This window comes from Phasianus colchicus, chromosome Z (genome assembly GCF_987193195.1).
Source record: "Phasianus colchicus chromosome Z, bPhaCol1.hap1.1, whole genome shotgun sequence".
NCBI classification, from domain to species: domain Eukaryota; kingdom Metazoa; phylum Chordata; class Aves; order Galliformes; family Phasianidae; genus Phasianus; species Phasianus colchicus.
Window position 1 is genome coordinate 37812055 of NC_143476.1, and position 20916 is coordinate 37832970.

Consider the following 20916-nt stretch of genomic DNA (forward strand, 5'->3'; position numbering starts at 1 on the left):
AGATTGCTGAAGTGCTTTTAAGTCTGTTTTCTAGTCTTTGCACCAGCTCAACTGGTGCACAGGACACAACGTTTTGGCACAGAACAAAGTTATTTAAACACTGACAGTTATACACAACCTAAAACAGATGGCTGCTTCTCCTGTGAATTTAAGAGTAAAGATTCATGGAAGTCTGGATGTGCTCACCAGGCCTATTTTTCTGATAAGCTAGGGAAATTAAGGAACCTAAATCTGTAAGCATGCACTTATTCAGAAAGACCACCTTACACAGGTTCAGCTTCTCTTCTAACACCTGTTGTTCTTCTGAATTAGAAGTAATGATATGAGTCAAAGTTAAAGCACAGAACTTTATCACAAATTATCCATTCAGACAACTGATACAAGAGTTCCTGTCCAGGGTACTTCAGTCTTGCTCAAATCATATATACAGCACTAAGGACACCATTGAAATAGTGGGGGTTTTGTTCTGTGTTTCTTGAGTTGTTTAAATTCCTAGAATTTTAATCTCCTAGATTTCTTCCTCTGTTCCAGATCTACAGTACCCTTCATTAAAGCCTTTGTAGAGTGCTAACTCCAATCATCATGTCATTGGTATGCTATATCATTCCATCCTACACATCTCAGCAGACATGAACTGGGCAAAAACAGCACTCATATAGTCATGGCATTGAGAAGTCCTATGTAATCTTCTTGCTGAACTCAAAGACTTAGAAAGCTACAATGTTTTGTTTCCAACACAATCCTTAGTATTTCCTCCCCCCCCCAATGAGGAATCAGTATTCAAATTAAGATGACAAAATGTTTCAGTGTGTTAAAAAAAAGGAGTGATTAAGTTAGAGAACTCACCAGAAAAGAAACCATGATTTTTAACTATTTTTTTTAAAACAAGCAAGTGATCCTTGCCATTAATATCTGTGCTTTGTTTGAAACTCAGTTCATGAACAGAAAGCCATTGTGATGCAGCCTTGATGGAAACAAAAGAGCAAAAAAATAAAATAAAAGTTAAATATCAGTATGCAATTAGTTTCCAAGGAACTGCAAATGATTTCTTCCATAGCTCTCAAACGAAATGCAAGCTTACCAAATGAAGACATCTTTCCCCCTTCTGAAGAAGTGACTGTACTAACATCAGGTTTTGCTAGAATCTCAGTGGTTCCAGATGCAGATTAAAATTTGAAGCTTATTGTTAGTAGTAAAGTTTAGCCACAGGGGTGCAGGACTGCAGAAGACAGACCTACCCTAATCCCCTTTCAGTCTTCTTGCAGAGAGTGAAGAGACTGTTGCAATGTGTCTAGCTCTAGACCTTGCAGACATCCTAGCAACAACATTCTTTGAAATAAATCTTAAAAACAAGCACTTGACTAATACACTAAAAATGCAGAGTCCACTAAAAAACATATCCATTATGTAGTGCTTCCCTCTAATGTAGCTCATTATATGGAAAGTCATTAAGAATAGAACAGTAACTTCAAAAAGAATAGTCAATCAAGCATTCTATACCACAGTCTCCAACTGTAGCCTCACAACTTGCAGAGAAGATGACACACACGGTTAACGACAGTGTTTCTGTGCACAAAGAGGGTCTGATTTCAAGGTACTTCTGAACTACTACTCCAAGCTGCATTTCTGAACACAGGGATATTAACTGCTCTTAGAACGTCCCAGTAATTAAGTCTAAATAACGTGGTTTGGAGATCCTTACTATCAAAGATAGTATAGAAAGTATAAAACAGAACTAAAAGCAGACTGCAAAAGATACCTTATACCCTAACACAGAAGGAGGAAAAAGCATTGAGGTTTTTCTACCCCTAAGATGCTAACATGTTAGCCCACTGAACAACACGTTTTCAAACTGCAGAAGTTACTTCAACTTACCAGCACCACTCAAAGATAGTCATTTAGAAAGACAAAGACTGAAAGAGCAAGACCTTAGTGCTTCATGGTACCTGCTAACAACGGTCATGGAAGAAGCTGAGGTACTCAAGTGCCTTCACTTGATCTTTCCTGGTAAGACGAGTACAAATATCAGATGTATGGAACTACAGAAGTCTTGAGCCAAACAGTATCCAGTGAAGTGACAAGAACCAGCAAGCAAGCAGAAATATAAGTAGATCTTAAACAGAAGAAAAGACTTTTCCACATGGTGAAAATGACCAAGCATTAAAGACATTACAGAGATGATACAGAATCTGACCAGGAGAAACTTCAAACCCAGCTGTATTCGACACTGGGCAGGGTGTTCTATGTTGATTTTGTTTAAAGCCAGGGATTGAGATGTGCTATAATACACACAAATACTGAAGAATAAGTGAGTATATTGTCCACATGTCCTATGATGATACTTTTAATATGTCCCTCACAGAAGGTATAACAACAGATAGAGGAACCACTTGTTATTCAATTAGCTGGAATAAATGCAGAATAATTCACATGCTTGAAACATCATTTAAAAAGTCCTGTCAATACTATCCTTGACTTCTAGGGAGGCCACTTTGCTTAACAAGTTAACAAACTTAGGAAGTTTTAGAAAAAACCTCCAGGCTTCACATTTTTGACTAAAACATACCCATTTCATGTTTCTGAAAATGTATCTCCAAAATTCTGCTCTGACATTACTAATGCACAGTCTACCTCCTTGAGGCTGTTTGTGACAGCTTCATTATCAACTAGAGACAGACAAAATGTGTCATGCCTTTATGGAGGTTTCCGAACGGAGTCCTTCACTTTTAAGGAACAGTTGTACATGAGCTATAAAAAGAAAGAAAAAAGCACACTTGGGAATGAATTGAAGCAGAAGGAAATTGCCTTGAACAGCAACTGTTGCTTAATCCATTGTGCAAGTTTATCACTGTTCTGGTTTTCTGGGATTTCTTTCTTCCAAATATCAAATACTGCCTACAAAATTCTTCACCAAGCAGTCTCCAATGACATCTCCCAAAAGCACTGAATTTTACAGTAGCGTTATACTGACTGCAAGGCCAGGGTGCATAGGGCTTTAGGTAACCTGATCCCATGGCAGAAGGATTGGAAATAGTCTTTAAGAAACCTTCCAACCCAGATTTTCTACAGCTCCACTAAATAATTCAGAGCACTTGCTAGACTGAGCCCAAACAGGTTTTCCTCTTACAGCAAACCCCGTAGTGCCAAATCAACCAAGCACCTTCAGCTTCAGATCACTGTCATGGTTTTTACTTTCCTGTCACCCTGCATTCTGAAATCTACAGATGCCTCAATGAGAAATTTCAGTACACTTTTTAAAAATGTTGGACAACAAAGCAACCAGGCAACAGTTTAGTCATACCAGTGAGCTACCAAATCACCTCCAGTTCAGCATCTACAGTCAACCTGTCACCAATGCTTGCTTCAACACACAAGAGTCTGCCTGCTTAACAGAACCATAAGCACAAACTATTAGCTGAAGCTGAGCAACACACACTACTGTTCTGCACAAGAGAGACTATGAAGAAGTAAGGCATTGAAGTACAAGCATACCACCTCTTTTTTGCCACAAATAACATGCCATATTCTTACATCAACTTATGTTTGTTTCTTTCCATGTAGAACAGTGTTTCCAAACTTCACATACATTATATCTAAGGACTAAGAGTAGAGTGAAAACACTAAACTGCTAAAAATCCTGGTACTGCATGACCAGTGGTCCTATCTTTCTCAGTGTCTCTGCTAGTGCTGAGGGAGTAAATGTTTCTTTAGAAACATCATGTACTAGAATCAGCCACGACTACTCACAATTGGGCACTTCAGATTTCAGGAACTCCACATAGAATTAGATGAGTAAGAACTCCAGCAATGGTGTGTATTTTGCTTGTATTTCTTGACTCATCTCACAGAAGCGCAGCATAAGATGTATATGTAAATAAGTTTAAATCAGCTATTTTCTAAAATACAGCAGGCAGAAAAGTCGCTTGTTTTACTGGGCTTAAAAGGAACAGACACTCAACCGCTTGTTCACTGACAACAGGAAAAATGAACAGGGCTACCCTGAAGTAAGTTCTCACAGCATCCACTCACCTTCTCCAAATCAGACTGTGTTATAATGAGTAGACAACTTTATATAAGTCTACACACTGCTTCTTACAAAATAAAGCAGAAGATACTTGAAAATCAAATCACTTACCTTCTGTATGTTACAGAATTTTTTACCTATCCAAATACAGGGTTTAGGATTAACAAAGGGTAGCATTGAGAAAAAAAACAGCATAGGAGGTGAGTTCAGACACCACCTCCAGAGATGTTTTACTAATATGCAGCAGTAGTGACGCAGGTTTTAAAGGTGCTTAAACTTAGATTGAGCAAGATTAAATCTGTAATGCAAAAAAAGCAGGAAAATGTTGATTAGCCAGCAAGAAGCCGTGCTCTCTGTACACCCACAAAGCACAATAAGTCATAAGTACTTCCTAATCAAGGAACAGCAAAGCAGTTCAAGGAAATTATACTGCAGATACCTATTGTAAAGTATGGTTTTAGAAGGAAAGTCATAGAGACTGCCAGCTGTTCACTATTAAGAGACCTGTTCCAAATGCTAATCTTGTTAATAAACTGATGACAATACCCTGGTTCACTCCAGAACCAGACCTCAAAGGAAGGCTATTATTTATTCCTAAGTTGAAAAACCGTAATTCACTGGACAGAAAATACATATAAAATCCAAGCAGGTATCTTTAGAAAAAGATGATAGAGCATTCCTTTCATATGATTTCCTCTTGACATCACTTGGCAAAGTATGAACGTGCAGATCTTGATTAGGTAATAAAAAAGCTACCGTGGCAGAACAACCTATGACTATCTACTTAAAGATGTATTAAGCAAGGACAGAAAAAAGTCTAATCTGAGTACTAGACAGATTTTTTTTTTCCTGTTCCCCATTATATCAGTCTGTCTCCAAGCTTCTCAAATTCTCTCTGTACCAGTTCACATGACTAGATCCAGCAGCTCTGGCAGAACAATGTTCCCCAAATCATCACTACCATATTTAGATTGTATGATGGGACCTTTACTAGCCCCATCACAAGCAATTCTGTCCATGTCATTGAACTCTAGTAAACCTGTAAATGTGTTCAGGATTACGCAACAAAGGGCTTCCCCTCAGAAAAGCAGAAGTAAGACCCTCATAACTCCCATTTTATTAGACAAATAATAACGTCAGTTAATATTCTAGTTCTATGAATTCTAGTTACATTCAAACTCAAAAGATGCTATGCTTCAACACAACAGCTACTTAATGAGAGTCTGACATGATCAGCTGTAGATCAGTTTGTCTCTCCTTTCTCTTTCAAGATTTCTTGGTTCTGAAGTGACATGACTGTTGAAGACAGCTATCACCTTGACTTCAATCTGCACAATCCCAAAGGTAACTGGACTCACTGACCATGAAGTAGAACACACCAGTAGTGCAATTTAAGATCCACAGTAAGTGCCTTTAGCATCTACTCACATGAAATAAGCACTGCACTCAAAAGACTACAAGCAGTAAAGATCAACATCAACACAATCTCTCATAATATTCTTCTCTCCAAATTGGAAAGATATGGATTTGACAAGTGAACTGTTCAGTGAACGAAGAACTGGTTGCAAGACTGTACCCTGAGAGAAGTGGTCGATGGTTCAACGTCCCAAAGGAGATCACTCATCACTATGAGTAGAATCCCTCAGGTGTCAGTTCTGGGACCAGTGCTCAAAATTTCCAATGACATCAAGTGAATGCACCCTCAGCAACTTTGCTGATGACAGCAAACTCTGTGCTGCAGTTGACACACCTGAGGGATGGGATGCCACCCAGGAGACCTAGAGAGGTCTAGACCCTGCCAAGTCCACAGTTTTGCACCAGGCCATGGCAACTCCCACTATCAATACAAGTGAAAGTATGTAAGAATGGAGCATGACCCTGCAAAATAGACTAAGAATACTGCTACATGGCAAACTGGACATGGGCCCTCACAGCCCAGAAAGACAACTATATCCCTGACTGCATCAAAAGAAGCAGTCAGCAGGATGAGAGAGGTGATCCCTGACCTTCTACTCTGTGTTGGTGAGGCCTTACCCAAAGTACTAATCCAGATGTGAAGTCCTCAGTACAGAAGAGATGTGGACTTGTTGGATTATGTCCAGAGGAAAGCTATACAAATGACCCAAAGGATGGAACAAGTCCCTTATGAGGACTGGGTGAGAAAGTTGGGGCTGTTCAGCCTGGAAAAAGAGAAGGCTCTGGGGAGACCTGACAGCAGCCTTTCAATATCTAAAGGAAGGATAAGAGAATGAAGGGAACACACACTCTAGGAGGTTGTGATAAAACAAGGGGAAATGGCTTCAAACTAGAAAAGAGGAAATTTAGAGTGGATATAATGATGAATTCAGAGATCCAGACCAGAGATAAGGTGAGGCACAGATACAGATTGTCCAGAGAGGTGACAGAAGCCCCATCTTTGGAGATATTGAATATCAGGCTGTTCCTCTGAGCAACCTGATGTCCTTATTCTCTGCAGGAGCGCTGGAGTGGCCAACCATTAAGGATCTTTTCCAACTCAAAAGATTCTGAAAGTCTGTGATCAAGGCAAAGAAGCTGATGCACAACCATTAGTCATGTGCTGTAAAATAGTCAAGTTTTCAAATCTTCCATAATTCTTCAGGTAGTTATATGGTTTTCATGCCTAGCACTAATCCTCCTGAGATTATGCAGTATTATATAACATAAAAATGGAAAGCAAGTAAGGTAACCTCGGTACAAACTGTGAACAGTTTGGTCACATACTGTTGAAGTATGAAGTATGCCTCTTCTGCAGCATTACCATCTCATAACTAGAAACAGAAGGACACAATAGCAGTGTTACTGTCAGAAATAAATGGCTACAGACAAAGTTTTTATACGTTTCATTTACTATACAAAAGCATCTCTGTTATTTAGAAGCACAGAAGATCAGCTAACTCTTCAACTCCTCTAAGTTAACACTTGACTTTACAATACTACAGTCAGTTCCGTGTGCTAAATGGTAAGTCAGGGAGCAATATAAATTTAAGTCCAATGTAGCATAGAACAAACCAAACTAAGGCACTACATGAGCAGATTCCCCTGACCATCACTACAACCACCCTGACTCAACCATACCTGGCTCTGGGCAGCCTGGTCTAGTGGCTGGCAACCCCACACACAGCAGGGGGGTTGAAACTTGAAACAAATGATCATTGTGGTACTTTTCAACCCAGGCCATTCTATGATTCTATGATTCTTTTCAGTGAGCTGCACACTGTTGCTAGAAAGATAAATACTGCCCACACCAAGCTATTCTAATCCATAAGACTCTTATGACTTGCCCCCAGAAGAGCCTGAACCTCACCAAAACTCTGACACTTAGCTGTCCTAGAAGTATGCCCAGAACCTTACTTGCCATCTAAATCTGTACCAATATGCCAGGAAAAAAAAAGCAAACTGATTCACAAGTAACAACTCTGAGCAGCTTCTCTTTGGCACAAAAGAAATTGTGTCAGTGTTGGCCAGTAAGCTTTCAGTTCTCTTACCCAGAGAGCAGCACTAACACCTCCACATCCCAGCTGTCAAAGGATCCTTATTCAGACCAAATCTATCCTTAGGGACTTCCAGAAAAGGCTTCTGACAGTCACTGCTCTCAAGAGTGGCTCATGAAGAGGTACATCGTTTTAGCTTTAACAGCACTCTGAAGACTTATAAAATCTAAACGTGGAGCCTGTTTGTCTCTGAGCTAATCCCCACCAGGAAAACAAGTTCAGACAGATTACAGTATTTATTTTTGATTAGGTCACTTACATGAGGAAGAGACAACTAAGTTATTTTCTTCTTCTAAGTTCTTCTCTCAAACAAATTACATCATATAGCCTCTAAGATCAGAAAATATTTGGCTCTACTATCCCAAGCTTCACAAATAATTTAAGTGTAAAGAACATTCTGAAGGGCTGCTGCCCACATAGTATGTAGCAATACTAGCTAATTGCCATTCCAAGCAATTAGAGCCTGAATGAGAAGACAGAGAACCTTAACCCTAGAGTTACAATTGTTAAACAGCATAAAGGACTGGATTTCACTTTGAAAGGCAGCTCATAATAGGCAATAGCTTCACACTGTATGAGCATCTCTGGTTATTAAAGCCTTCTAGCTTGACTTTGTCACGTTCCTTATACAATGCTTCTGTCAACTGAGACCAAAAGCTACAGCTTCCAAACCCATGATCTCTCAAAAAGGAAGCAGATGACAAAGCAGCATCTGACTCTGACACATACCTATCACCTCCTGTCCTAGCTTTTTTAGGTCAGGTACAGTAAATTAAACTTACCCCAAAGATCTTTCAACTTCACTATGAAAGCAAGTTGTTTCATTTAAAAAAAAAAAAAAAAAAGCCTGGTTTTCCTTTTTAAAAGACCTAAATCTAAGGACCCTGACAGAATTTCAAGTATGGCAAATAAATGCATTTAATAGGTAAAGAGGTAGACAAAGGTGTCATTCAGATCAGGAGTATCTTCAGGCTACAAACTGTTTAACACCTAGATTGCCTTGTGTGGATGTAGGAGCTAGACTCAGTTTTTCTTCATGAGTTCGTCCTGCTCAGAACAGAAGTTCTATGATAGCAGGTGTGAAATCTGACGTCTGACCAGAACAGACTCAGCCCTGAAGTTAGAACAGGTTGTTCAGCACTTTATCACTAGTGGCTGGAAGCTCTTCTCCAAGAGAGACTACACCTCCCTGGACTGTCACCCTGTCATCCCTGTGGGGAAAAACCCTTCCCTTCTTCCAGCCTCTCTGTCCCTGCTCAGCACAAGGCCCAGGACCTGCTCCCCAGAGAAGCCCTGATCCCATCAGTATTGCTGCTAGTGATCTGTCAGCCTGAGTCAGGGCTGCACAGTACTCTTGCTTTGACTGCAGTCCTTCAAAGCTCCTTTCTCTCAACAGTTCCAGACCCTCTGGACAGACTTGCCCTGAGGAATTTGAATGACATCACTCAAATAGGTACCATCTACAGAAATGAGGACAAGCTCCTCCATACTAAATATTATCAGTGCTACAGAATACACAAGACCTCTATTCATAATAAGGAAAATCATGGAGCATTAACCACTAAACTCAGGAATCCCACAGATTTTCCATCTCTAGCCACCTCTTGCCTAAGATGTTAACAGAATTCTGCAGGAAACTGCAGTCATGCTAGGCATGACTCAAGACAGATTACATCCATCGCTCCCTCCTCAGCCACAGAGTTACGTTTCAAAGATGTGCATTCCTGTACAACTTACTCTTGGTAAATCAATCAACGCTGGGTAGTTAGATTCAGCTTCTCCTTGACTTGCACAGATATGACTCCAACAAGTCAGTGAGTTACTCAAAGACCACAGTAAGGCTCCTCAGATCACCCTTACTGCACTCACGTAACAGCAGTAAGACTTTGCTCCAGCCATAAGGAACCTTCCCAACCTTTCTGACATAGCAAATATTTGACAGTGGTCTCTCCCCCTGCAAAATGATGTTGCAATTAATATGCAGCTTGATACACCATCTAATGCTCACACCTTTCTCACACCAATATCTCACACCTTTCACACATTCTGAAGAAAGAACAAAGACCTACCAGACATAGGTAGTTTTAAGGTCTGTCGCTTTTGGGGATGGATGACTGCAGATCTTTAATTATGGCAGTGAACAGTAGTGATATTGGAAAGTTCCCTAAACCACAGACAAATAGAACCAACTCTGACAGCTGATTTAACCAATAAAAGAATGAAGCAAGTCATATGCCTTGGAAACACTCCCTTCTAAAAATTAATTCCAACACCTTACTCCCTCTTGAGAAGGACAGGATCTGTGGCTGCCAAGAACACATGTTCCACTGACATTTAAAAACTCCAAATGCTAATACAGTCGGAAACAAATCTGGTACCAGGTCAGGTACTCATGCAAAAGGATTATCAAGCAGATATCCTGCCTGCTGACCTACACCAAGCCACAACAATCATCCCTACCTGTAAGCATAAACTGAAATACAAAGGAAGAAGGCTTTCAACACTTAACAGCTTGAATTCCTAGGCTGCTTTGAAGCCTGGTTATTCCTTGTTAACTAGGAGACTATTTGGAGAAGTCGTATCTCAGAGGCACACAAATATAGAGCAGACAACTACATTTGGAAGCCAGCCTTCTCATCTTAAGGAAAATTAACGTACTTCCATTTAAAAGATTTGGCTAGTATCAAACAGAACTGGACTTAAAACTATTTTCTCCTCACCTCTTACCCTCATCTTTTCAGGCTCAACTTCACTCCCTTCCTTCCTCCACCTCTTCAGAATGAGGAAAAAAAGACAAGGAGGCTTTTACTGGTACTTCATCATACAGTTCACTTGCTCCACCATGGCCTCCCCACAGGCTGCAGGGAAACAAATGGCCCAGAACACCTCCTTCCATGCTGACCTCAGTGTACAAAGGACTATTCACCACACCTTTCTCCTCACTCCTATCCATCTGCACATCATCATTTCACCCCCTTCTCAAATCCATTTCCACAGAGGCATCACAGAGCCTCCAGGCAGGCCCAATCATGCCCTATGGTGGGCAATCAGCTGTGTGCAAAGGACAACCCACAGAGCTCAGCCATGGGTCCCCTAGTGCAAACCCCACTGCTAAGGCCCAGCACTGCCTGTCGCCACAGTGGTGAAAAACAGGCAGCCAGGTCCAGATGCAGATCGGCATTACCCAAGTAGTAAGTGGAGCAGTAAGGTGGAGGAAAAAAAAAAAAAAGCAACAATCTTTAAAGACTACATTATTCTTATAAAATCCAAGGAGTTCAACAGATCCACAGCAACTGTGGGAAAACCCTGCAACTTTAGACAACACTGGTATTTCCCAGCCCATATGGAGCTACATAAGAAGTACTTTCCAGGGGCAAAGCACCCCAGCTAGTGTCTATCATCATAAAGTTAAGATTTTAAGTGTTTAACTTGAGCATGACTATGCCACCAATGTTTCCATTTGCAGGCTGGCACTGATTTGGACTGACTAACTGTACAAGCAAGGGCATTTTCCCAAAGCAGGAAGAGCAGCACAACTGGACACCAAGGATTCGCTGTCTTATTGATTTTCAACAGCTAGCAAGGCAAATGAAATCAAGCATATATGAACAGATAACCCAAGAGTCTAGCCTTACAAGCTCTCAAACCTAAGTCAGATACAGTTCAAACTACTCATCTGCCATCCCAACATGAAAGGCCTCTTTGCCTCTATGTTATACATACAGTACTTCAAACACTTTTCTTTTTTAATAAGAAATTCCTGTTCCCATTAATCCAGCCAAAAAACTTCTGAATTTCCTTTTAGGATTAAGAAATCTTTTCATCAATGTATTTTATACAGGCACCTGTCACCCACATTTCATGTGTTACCAGCCATCCAAGTAGCACTAGATGTCTAAATCATGCACTTTATACACATTTTGGTAGTTCAATGCAGAGTCTTGCACATACGTATTACAATTTGACTCCATTATCTTAATGAGTAGTAAAAAAAAAAAATGTGATAAATTATATGGCCACAGCCCTTCCTGACATTCCAATAGCCATGTTTTCCAGATGTACAAAGAAAAAAAAGCAACACAGCCCTCTCAAATGAAGTCATGAGAAGAGGTATTGCAGAAGCACTGAATGTAGGATAGAAGCACCTCTGGAGCGTGGTCTGGTGCAACTGCCATGATCAAGCAGCTGTCCCAGGCTTTCCTCACAGGACAGGCACTCCAGTTACTGAAGTCAAGGAAGACTATCCATTGCTCTGCCCTCAGTCACCGGTCTATTAAAAACACAGTAATAGAGTACACATTTTAACTAATGCTATCTTGGACAAAAAAAATCCTCAGAGATTTCATATGTGTAGCTTGTAACACACTCCTTGATGTGGAAGAAGTCAACCACTCCATAGGAGTTTAGCTATGCAAAAAACCTTCCACACACAAAAAAACTAACACCCAGTTATAATTCAGTAAAGATATTCCTGGCCATCACTTGATCTCCAACAAGATGACTACTTTTGTATTACTGAGTTGCAGTGGATCAGAGAAATTTCACTACAAGCACTCTCCTTACAACAATAGTCTTTACCAAAAGACAAAAATGACTCAATTTACTTCTCTTTCAGTTTGTTCAATCATTATAGAAAAAAAATTCAGCTACTCATTTGGTTAATGAGGCTGTAATCCTCATCTTGCCTACCAACTTCTCAACCATGGATGCAGTCCAACGCAACTTGCTATGCCAAGTTTCACAGTTTAGCTATCTGAATGCAAAAGCAGCTCCTAAACTCTTCATTTTAAGCAGTTCACTTTGTCAGCAATTTTCCAGTCCCCTCTGAAATGGGTGCTCCAGCCAGATTAAGACTAGCAGTTTTATATCAGTAATCATATTCTGAGATCTAGCTGAAGGTACAAACATGTCAAAAAAGTTACGCTTGTTAATAAACTCAGTTCACTATGCATGCAGGCAGCACACGCATAGTTTGTTATGAGAAGCATATGGTGTTTTAGAGTTACGACTTTAGTTGTCCCTGTTTCGAAAACAGACAGAAAACAGCTTCTAATGCATATTGGGAAGAAAGAAATTGCAGCAGGAAGTCTGACAAGATTTGTAACCATGTTACTAGAGATAAAAATAATATCCTTAATTACGAGTATAGCAGGTATTAGGATTTTAAAAGCTCTTTGTATAACAACTGATTTGCAATAGTATTTCCTTCATACCTACATCCAGTTACATTTGTTGGCTCAAAACCACAGCAAGCAGTTGATAGAAAAAGAAAAGAAACTCCAAGATCTTGCCCTACCTACACTGAAATTTTATTGTATGCATGAAATGCTAGTAAAGCCAGTGGATGAATACAAATGCAGATCACAGCATTAGGTATTTCTGCTATTTCGGGTGGACAAACAAAATGGAGGGCAGAGTAACAAGGACTCCATTACAAAAAAAATGGAGGAAGGCCTGGAGCTGCTAACTGTGGCAGTTTTGCATAACAGTTATTACCTATTTAAGAGCTATGACTCTGCCCATAGAAGCACAAAACAATCAATCAGATGTCCAAGCACCTTTCTTTCTACTTCCCTCCCACACCCATCAGAAGCAACTTTAAAGACTGTGCTTTTCTTATAAAATCCAAGGAGTTCAACAGATCCACAGCAACTGTGGGAAAACCTAGCCCACAGCTCCAAAGAACATCTCCTCCTACTCCCCCAAATGCACTCTATCCCGAGTTACCTAAAGTTGCAGGAAACTTCAGTACAGTGGCTGGGTGTGTTTGCTCCTGCCCCACCGGCACCACACACTTACTAAAAGCTGCTTCACCATTCAGCCTTTTCTGCACTGCATCAGATCAGGCACAGCTGTTTCTGATGGGAGAGCACTAACTGCAAGGAAGCATTCACAGGTGCACTCAGAGCACGGAGATTAAGCACAGTTCTGCACCAGCACCGACACTGAAGGGGCATGCCATAGAGGCCCAAATTCACACGGCCCAGTTTAAACAACAGACAGGCAAACACTTGATCTTCTAATGGTGCCTGTGTACTTCATTTCTCACTGTAGATACTTCCTACAGCAAGCCTGAAACATTATTATTTCCTGACAGTACTTCGTAGTTCCAATATTAACAAAAAAGCAATGACACAAACATAAAACTCATATCTGATTTTATGTATATGAAGGCTTGCTAATACTAAGCTTCCTATGCTACACAGGAAAAAACCGTGCAGTCCTCTGCACTTCAAATCCATACCTTGTATTTCCCTGTCCCTGTCCTGGAGAAACAGTTCTTGCTGCAGGACTCAAAGTCACATCTTTCTCCCTAGTGAACTTAATTTAGCCTCCACGAATGTTGAAGTTGGAGTACACCCTCTGCTCCCCTCCAAATGAAGTCAAAGCAATCCTTGAAGGCCCTTTCACACGTGGAGGTGCAGCCCACGTGCAGCTGGCAGACACTGCAGGAGGGATCTCTTCTCCTCCCTCCTTCCTAGCTCCACCAACCCCCACCCCATCAACATGACCAAAAAGTTCAGAATCAGCTTAGCATGTCACAGGTAAGCACAGAGCACACTGGGAGGCAGATCCCAAATACACATTACACTTTTACCAACCATAACTCTACTTTTGAAAAAAATATGCAAGAAATGAAGCTAAAGTATTATCAACAACATAAGAAAGAGACCCTACCAGTAGAAATGTCAAATTTCTACTACTTCTCCCTTTCTACAGGTGAATCTCCATTCCTTAAAGTCAAATTAAGACACTTAACCTACAAATTTCCATAAAATCCAAATAAACATTAGTTTTATTCATCTGCACTGTGTAATAAATTCTACTAATTTTATTTCTGTTATTAAAATTTGACCAGCAGAAGAGCGTAAGTACTCCAGCAGTCACAGAAATGGAGTTTCACCCATAAAACTTGCATAAATCTCTCCCAGTTCAATTCAAGGAAAGATGTAGCAAACTCATTCCAAAAGCAAATGCAGCTAGCATAAACCCACATAAAGGATGCTGAATAAATACACCAGCAAGCACTCATAGCATCCAAATCTGCATGTTCTCTCATCTCACCAGTACTCCGGTATCAAGCACTCAAGAAATTATCACCTTCCAGCAGTTCAGTATCTCAACATTATCTCAATCCAGTCCACGCCTGATGAAGACCAAAGTAAAAGCACCATGCACCTTTTAGGACTTTTATGAGCCCACAGCATCCTCAGAACTCCGTTGCTTTCTAGCTTGCATCATGTAGTCAACTACTGCGGTCTTTACTGGACACCCTTTTTGCTAACCACAACAAACCAAGATTCGCACTTATTTTTTGCAACATCTTAAAGCTTCATCTGCCCCAACCTCTTGTATATGCAGTATCTGGGTCATCAGCAAACCAAGGACTGAAGGAGGCAGTGAAGAATCAGTATCTCAGAACATTTCATAAAGTGAAGCCTAGAACTCCCTAGAATGATTCCCAGCAATCCCAAGCTTGTGCACTTCACAGCAAGGCAGTGACAAGCAACATTTAAACTCCTTATCTCCTTGCAGACTTTTTATTAGGAAGCTATAGTTTCTACTAAGCCTGCATATGTCCAGGTTCACTGTGACTATCAAAACAAATGAAGACCCCTGATGCTTAACTATGGGAATACCACAAAGAGCAGTGGCTCAAACAGAATAGAAAACAGCATGACACTCATTTTAAGCTCCATCTGGAAAACTTATGCTTGTTCCCAATTTGCATGTTCAAATGTAGGGAATAATGATTTCCCATTACAATTCCTGTTATTGTATCTTTAACAGTTCCTAAAACTCCAGAAATCTTGCCAGAAAAATCAGATTTGAATAATGACTTCAAAAAAATTGATATATGTTTAAAATTTCTAAAGCTTCTCTGAAAGCTTTTGTTGTTTGTTTTCTTTTTTTTTTTTTTTTCCCTAATATCTGCAGTAAAAAGCTTATAACTCTTTCACCAAGTTTTCAGAAGCAAAGAACTGAGCTCTCCACCAGATCCTGGTGTTCCACCTTCTGCACAGAAAGCCTATGCTCAACTGAGAGAACTTCCAAATACAGCAATGACCAAGCTCTGACAAGGTTAGCACAACACCTGGCTGCTCAATGCCAAAATATTAGATTCAGGGAGTCCCTACAAACCAGCAGCAAAGCTAGTGAAAGCAGCATGCTTAGCATTGGCACCTCCCATGCTCAGTGCTCACACCGCCCCTGAGCTTCTGTAGTGATCAAGAGACCAATCTGCCTCTTTGTGGTACTCTACCATTCGAAACTTAGGATGACTTCAAATTCAGCAATAAACTGGACAACAACACACCTTGATCTAGCCCAAGGGGTGGGGCAGCTGGAAGCTCCATTATCTTGGCTTCACCAGGCTAACCCTTCTGAGTAAGCGAAATTAGATAGATTCGAGCATATGAGATCAAAAGTTGCTTCCTTCAAAACTGCAACTGCAGACAGCAAAACCCAAACCAATATCAGCTGATCCTGCTGATAGCACTGACTTCTGTCAGGACAAGAACGCTGTGCATAACACTGTGTTCTTACTTTTAAACTCGTAGCAGCAGCCAGTGACATTTGCTGCCCTCTATAGATAGCAGCATTTATTAGTAGAGCATTAGATAGAAAGCAAAGATGACTTTAAAGTAAGATTGAAACATATATTCATCACAAATTGAATTTCTCCATTAGCAAGCATTCTATTTCACTGCCGTGAAGAACCTCAGCAATAGAAACAGAAGGCATTACATTGCAGGACAGCAAGGGCTTTGCCCATAAAAGCAGCATTTTAACATCACTGCTACCAGGAAGGAGCTGAGTGTGCATCCCTGTACTATTTTTACCTGCACAGTCCACCTCTCCAACAGCACTGACTTATTTTGAGAAACAAAAAAGCTCAAGTATTCCTTTTCAAAAATATAATCTTTGATCCATTCTGATCTATCTTCAACTGCGTTCCTAAATAAAGGCAGCTTAGCTTTGTCTCTCCCAAAAATCTCTCTTAGATTTGCAAATGTTTGAATAGGAATCAGTCCATAGCTCCAGCACAGGTTGTATGAAGCCACACAGAAATCTGGGAACAGCCGAAAAGCTATATATATATATATATTTTTTTTTTTTTTAATAAAAAGCACACACTCCCAAGTCAGCAGCTGCTTGGAGTAATTTAAGCACGCTGTACCTGGTGCCCAGCTCAGCTGCGGCTGTTCTGGGTTTGTGCAGCAGCAGTAAGTGTACGAATTACAAAAAGGGCACTCAGGAAGGACCTGCCCCTCCCTGTAGAACAGCATTAAGATTAATTGAAGAAAATGAGCATAAGTTTATGCTTACAGCAGTACACAAAGTTAAATTTACATCAGAAATACTATAAGAGTGTGTTTAAGCCAGTAATAGGAGAGATTTATGCAGGTTGGGGAGGTATCACTTGCTAAAACCCAAGCAATTAATACTTCTGTGCACAGAGGAAGGCTGAGCCACTCTGCCAAGATAAAAAGTGGAAATTAAGGCATTGCTGAGAGAAAACATCAGCTCAGGTACAGCCTAACATGCATTTAACATGGAACTAAAGCTGTGCTTGGCTGGATTTTAATGAGCATGATAAAACCCTCAGCACTCTCAAGGTCATTTGTATTTTGTCTGCAATAACACATTCTTTCAATACACCACACCAAAAGGCTTCAACCACAGTATCTCTTTTTAAGGAAAACCAGTCTGACTGCCAATTCTGTACTTAAAAATGATTCATGAGTAATTTAACCCCAATTTACAGTCCAGCGCTCAGCTACCACCCCCAGTGCAGCAATCCCAAGAGGCCGGCAGGGAAGCAGAGGCACTGAGCACCACTTCCAGAGCCAAAAAAAAGGGGAAAAGCACCGAACCGACGCTATAGCCACATGTCCGGTGTCTGCTACCCCAACATGTCCCCACTGACCGACGCATTTCCCCACCTCCATCAGCTTCATTTAACGTTTAACGTGAATGCAGAGAAAGGCAGATGAAATCGGACAGGCTGCTTTTAATACAAACATCGGCACACCTCACTTTTGCAGAACATTTATGTGCACATACTGACGCATACAATTTATAACAAATGCCATTTATAAGAAATCCAGACACCTTAGTTCTCGATTGAGTCATCAAACCAAAGTTGTCCTCCGAACTCCTAAGTGCGGCACCGCGTTATAGAGTTTTGGGCTCCGACTAAACTAACTATAATAACATGAATTCTGTTCTCTTTCTGTAAAAAAAAAAAAAAAAAACGCCCTTGGTGCCGCCCGGACCCGCACAGAACGCACTGCGCTGAGAGCGCAGCCTGCATCCTCGCGGGTGGGGGTGGAACAACGCGGCAGCACCGCTCCACGGAGCGCACAGGCGGCGCGTTGCGCCCCTCAGCAAAAACTCTGACAACGAGGCTTTCTTCAGCACCAAACCCTCGCCAAAAATTAGGGAGAGAAAAGAAAAAGAAAAGGAAAAACTAAAATACTACTTCGGTGCGCGCAGCGCCGGCGAGGGCGGCAGAGAAGAGCCGCGACGGCAGCCGCGCCCCGGCCCCACCCTCGGCCCCGCAGAGCTCGAAGCAACGAACGGCTTCGCCAAGGGTGGAGCGAGGCGCGGGGAAAGGGCCAACGCCGTCGTCGGGCGAAGCCGGCACCACACAAAGGATGGGGCCAGCTCAGGTGCCGCGGAAAGGTCCGCAAAAATCCTGGAGCGCGCCGCAGAACATCTGCCTCGAAGCGGGGGGAGGGAAAGGTTGGAGGGGGATGGGGGGAGGAAAGGGCTGTCTGTCCGCAGGGAATAGGCTGTCAAAGGTCGTAAGCACTCGTGATGCCACGCCGCAAATACCTGGGAGCTCTCAAGTTGGAAGTGCAGCGATCCAACGCTGCCGGAAAGCCGCAGGTTACCTACGACGACAGCGCAGGGTGAGGTCTCCGTCCGCCCCACGCGGCTCCGTGCCCACGCACCACCACCGCCGCCCCCTCCCGCCCCGTCCCGCCGCCCCCCGCCCCGACACCCGCGTTGCATCGCGGCGCTCCGGGGGCTGCGTGGAGCCTCGCAGCCGTCCGTCCCTCAAGCTCCAACACCACCGCCCGCACCCGCCGATACCACCCCGCTCGAAAGATGCTGTGCCCTGCGGCGTCGGGCCGATAAAGGCGCCCACCGCCCGCCCCCGCCTGAATGACACTGCCGGCGGCCACTCAAGGAGCCCCGCGCCCGCGGGGGCCGCGCCCCCGGGACCCCCCCCCTTCCCTGCCCGCCCGCCGCTCGCTCCCCGCTGCAGAGGGAGCGTCGGGGCGGCGGCCGCCGGACACCTGCGCCGTTTGCTCGACGGCGGTCCCGCGCCCGCGGGATCGGACACGCGTGGCTCTGTGCCCCTCCGCCAGGCAAAATACACAGAGAGCGTCGTTGTGCCGCTCCGTTACCGGGAACCGCTCTGTGCCGCTATCGTGCGGATCCCTTCCTTACGGCAATAGGTGGGCGCGGAGCGACGTGCGGGGCATACATTAAGCAACAATGGCAGCGCCCGACTCCGGCCCTCCGCGATGGGGCGACAAAGGGGCACGGCCCCACCCGCAATGCTCCCACCCCACAACTTCTCGCCGCTCTCACCCCGCCTCCCCGCAGCTCCGCATCGCAATCGGACGGAGCGGTCACACCGAGTCTGAACTCCGCCGGGGCCGTCCCCTCGGGCAGAGCGATGCGCGGTGCACGCACGGCCGGGGCGAAGCACGACTTACCTCCGTCCGCTCGGCTCAGAGCAAAAAGTGACGGCGCAGCTCTCCCGGGTAAGGAGCGAGGGGCAGAGGGAGCGTCCGCTCAGGACAGGGCGCAAAGAGAGAAATCGCGGGTAGTTCTGAAAGGGCGTGGAAAAGGGTAAAAATAAAATAATAAAACAAGCAGACATAAATCCTCTCCCTCCCTCTCCCTGCAGTCCAACACTGGGGATGGGGGGGGGGGGAAGGGGGGCGGCGAGGGAGGGAAGGGAAGGGGCAGAAATAAAAAAGGGGGAAAAAATGGAAAAAAAAAATTAAAAAATCGGCGGGGGGAACCCAACAGCGCGGCAGTGACAGCGCTGCGCTCCGCTGCACAAAAAGGGGAGGCGTAGAGCCGCGAACAAAGAGCAGCGGGCGCGGGGCGATGCGCTGCCGCTCACTACCGTTGCCGCCGCTCTCCTAGCACCGCGCCGCCGGGGCCGGGTCCCGCTGCCGCATCGCGGGCTGCGCGCGGGGCCGGGGGGAGGACGCGTGCCGCGCCGCGCCGTGCCAGAGGCGGACCGCCGCGCTGATTTATAGCGGCCGCGCCGCCGGCTCCTGCCCGCCGCCGGGCTGCGTGCGGCTGCGTGTGCCGCGCCCGCCGGCGCGGCGCGGGGGCGGCTGTCCGCACCCCCCTCCCCAGCGCACACACGCACCCCGCAACCGCCGCACCGCCCCGCAGCCCGGCGCAAAGCAGCGTGCTGCCGGAGCCGCGTGCATCCATTGGCGCAGCCGCTGCCGCTCGGCCCGCCCACCGGCTAGACGGCTGCCGCCCATTGGCCGAGCGGGATGCCGCTCGGACCGGCCCCATGGCGCCGCGGAGAACGGTGCTGTGCGGATCGCGAGGCCGCGAGCGCGAGCACGGCGGCGGGAAAGGGGCTCGGAGCGGGCGGCGGCGCGAGGAAGCGGGCGCGGTTCTCTCTCGGCCGGGAGCTCCGGGAGGATGCTCTCTTGTGTTTGCTTTTTTTCCCATTTTTCTTCCTTTTCCTTTTCTTTTTTTTTTCCACCCCTATTTCATTTTATTCATTTCTTTTTTTTCTTTTCCCCGTTTTCCGTTTTTTCTCCCCCCCCCCTTTTGTTCATTTTCCCCGTTTTTTCTTTTTCTTTTCCCTTTTTTCTTCTTTTGCCCTTTTTCTCCATTTTCCCTTTTTTCCTTCTTTTTTTTTTCCAGTTTTCCTCCTTTTTTCCTTTTTCCTTTTTTTCTTTTCCCTTCTTTTTCTTTTTTTTCTTTCTTACCCTTCCTTTTTCTTTTCTTTTTCCCATTTTTCCCCATTCATTTCTTTCCCTCTTTTCCTTTTTCCTTTTTTCTTTTTCCTTTTTTTTCATTTTTTACTTATTTTCCCTCTTTTTCTTTTCTCATTTAGCTATTTTTTGTTTCCTATCTTTTTCCTTATTTTTTCATTTCTTTTTGTTGCCCTTTTTTCTTGCCTTCCTTTTCCCTATCCCTATCCCTATCCCTATCCCTATCCCTTTCCCTTTCCTTTTCCCTTTTCTTTTCTCTTTTCCTTTCCCTTTTCCTTCTCCTTCTCCTTCTCCTTCTCCTTCTCCTTCTCCTTCTCCTTCTCCTTCTCCTTCTCCTTTTCCTTCTCCTTCTCCTTCTCCTTCTCCTTTCCCTTTCCCTTTCCTTTTC

At 43.7% G+C, this 20916-nt stretch overlaps 1 protein-coding gene across 23 annotated transcripts in view; it reads right to left on the bottom strand.

Moving 5' to 3' along the window:
• Positions 1-19996, bottom strand: part of ELAVL2 (ELAV like RNA binding protein 2) — an 82813-nt gene extending 62817 nt beyond the window's left edge. For 6 of the 23 annotated variants that reach the window (XM_090131400.1, XM_090131398.1, XM_090131402.1 and 3 more), the window contains exon 1: positions 19272-19466. In XM_090131400.1, the coding sequence (XP_089987526.1) occupies positions 19272-19438 (167 nt within the window). In that variant the 5' untranslated portion in view covers positions 19439-19466. The other 17 variants (XM_031609521.2, XM_031609513.2, XM_090131408.1 and 14 more) reach the window with 12 other exon arrangements.
• Positions 19997-20916: the final 920 nt, after the last annotated feature.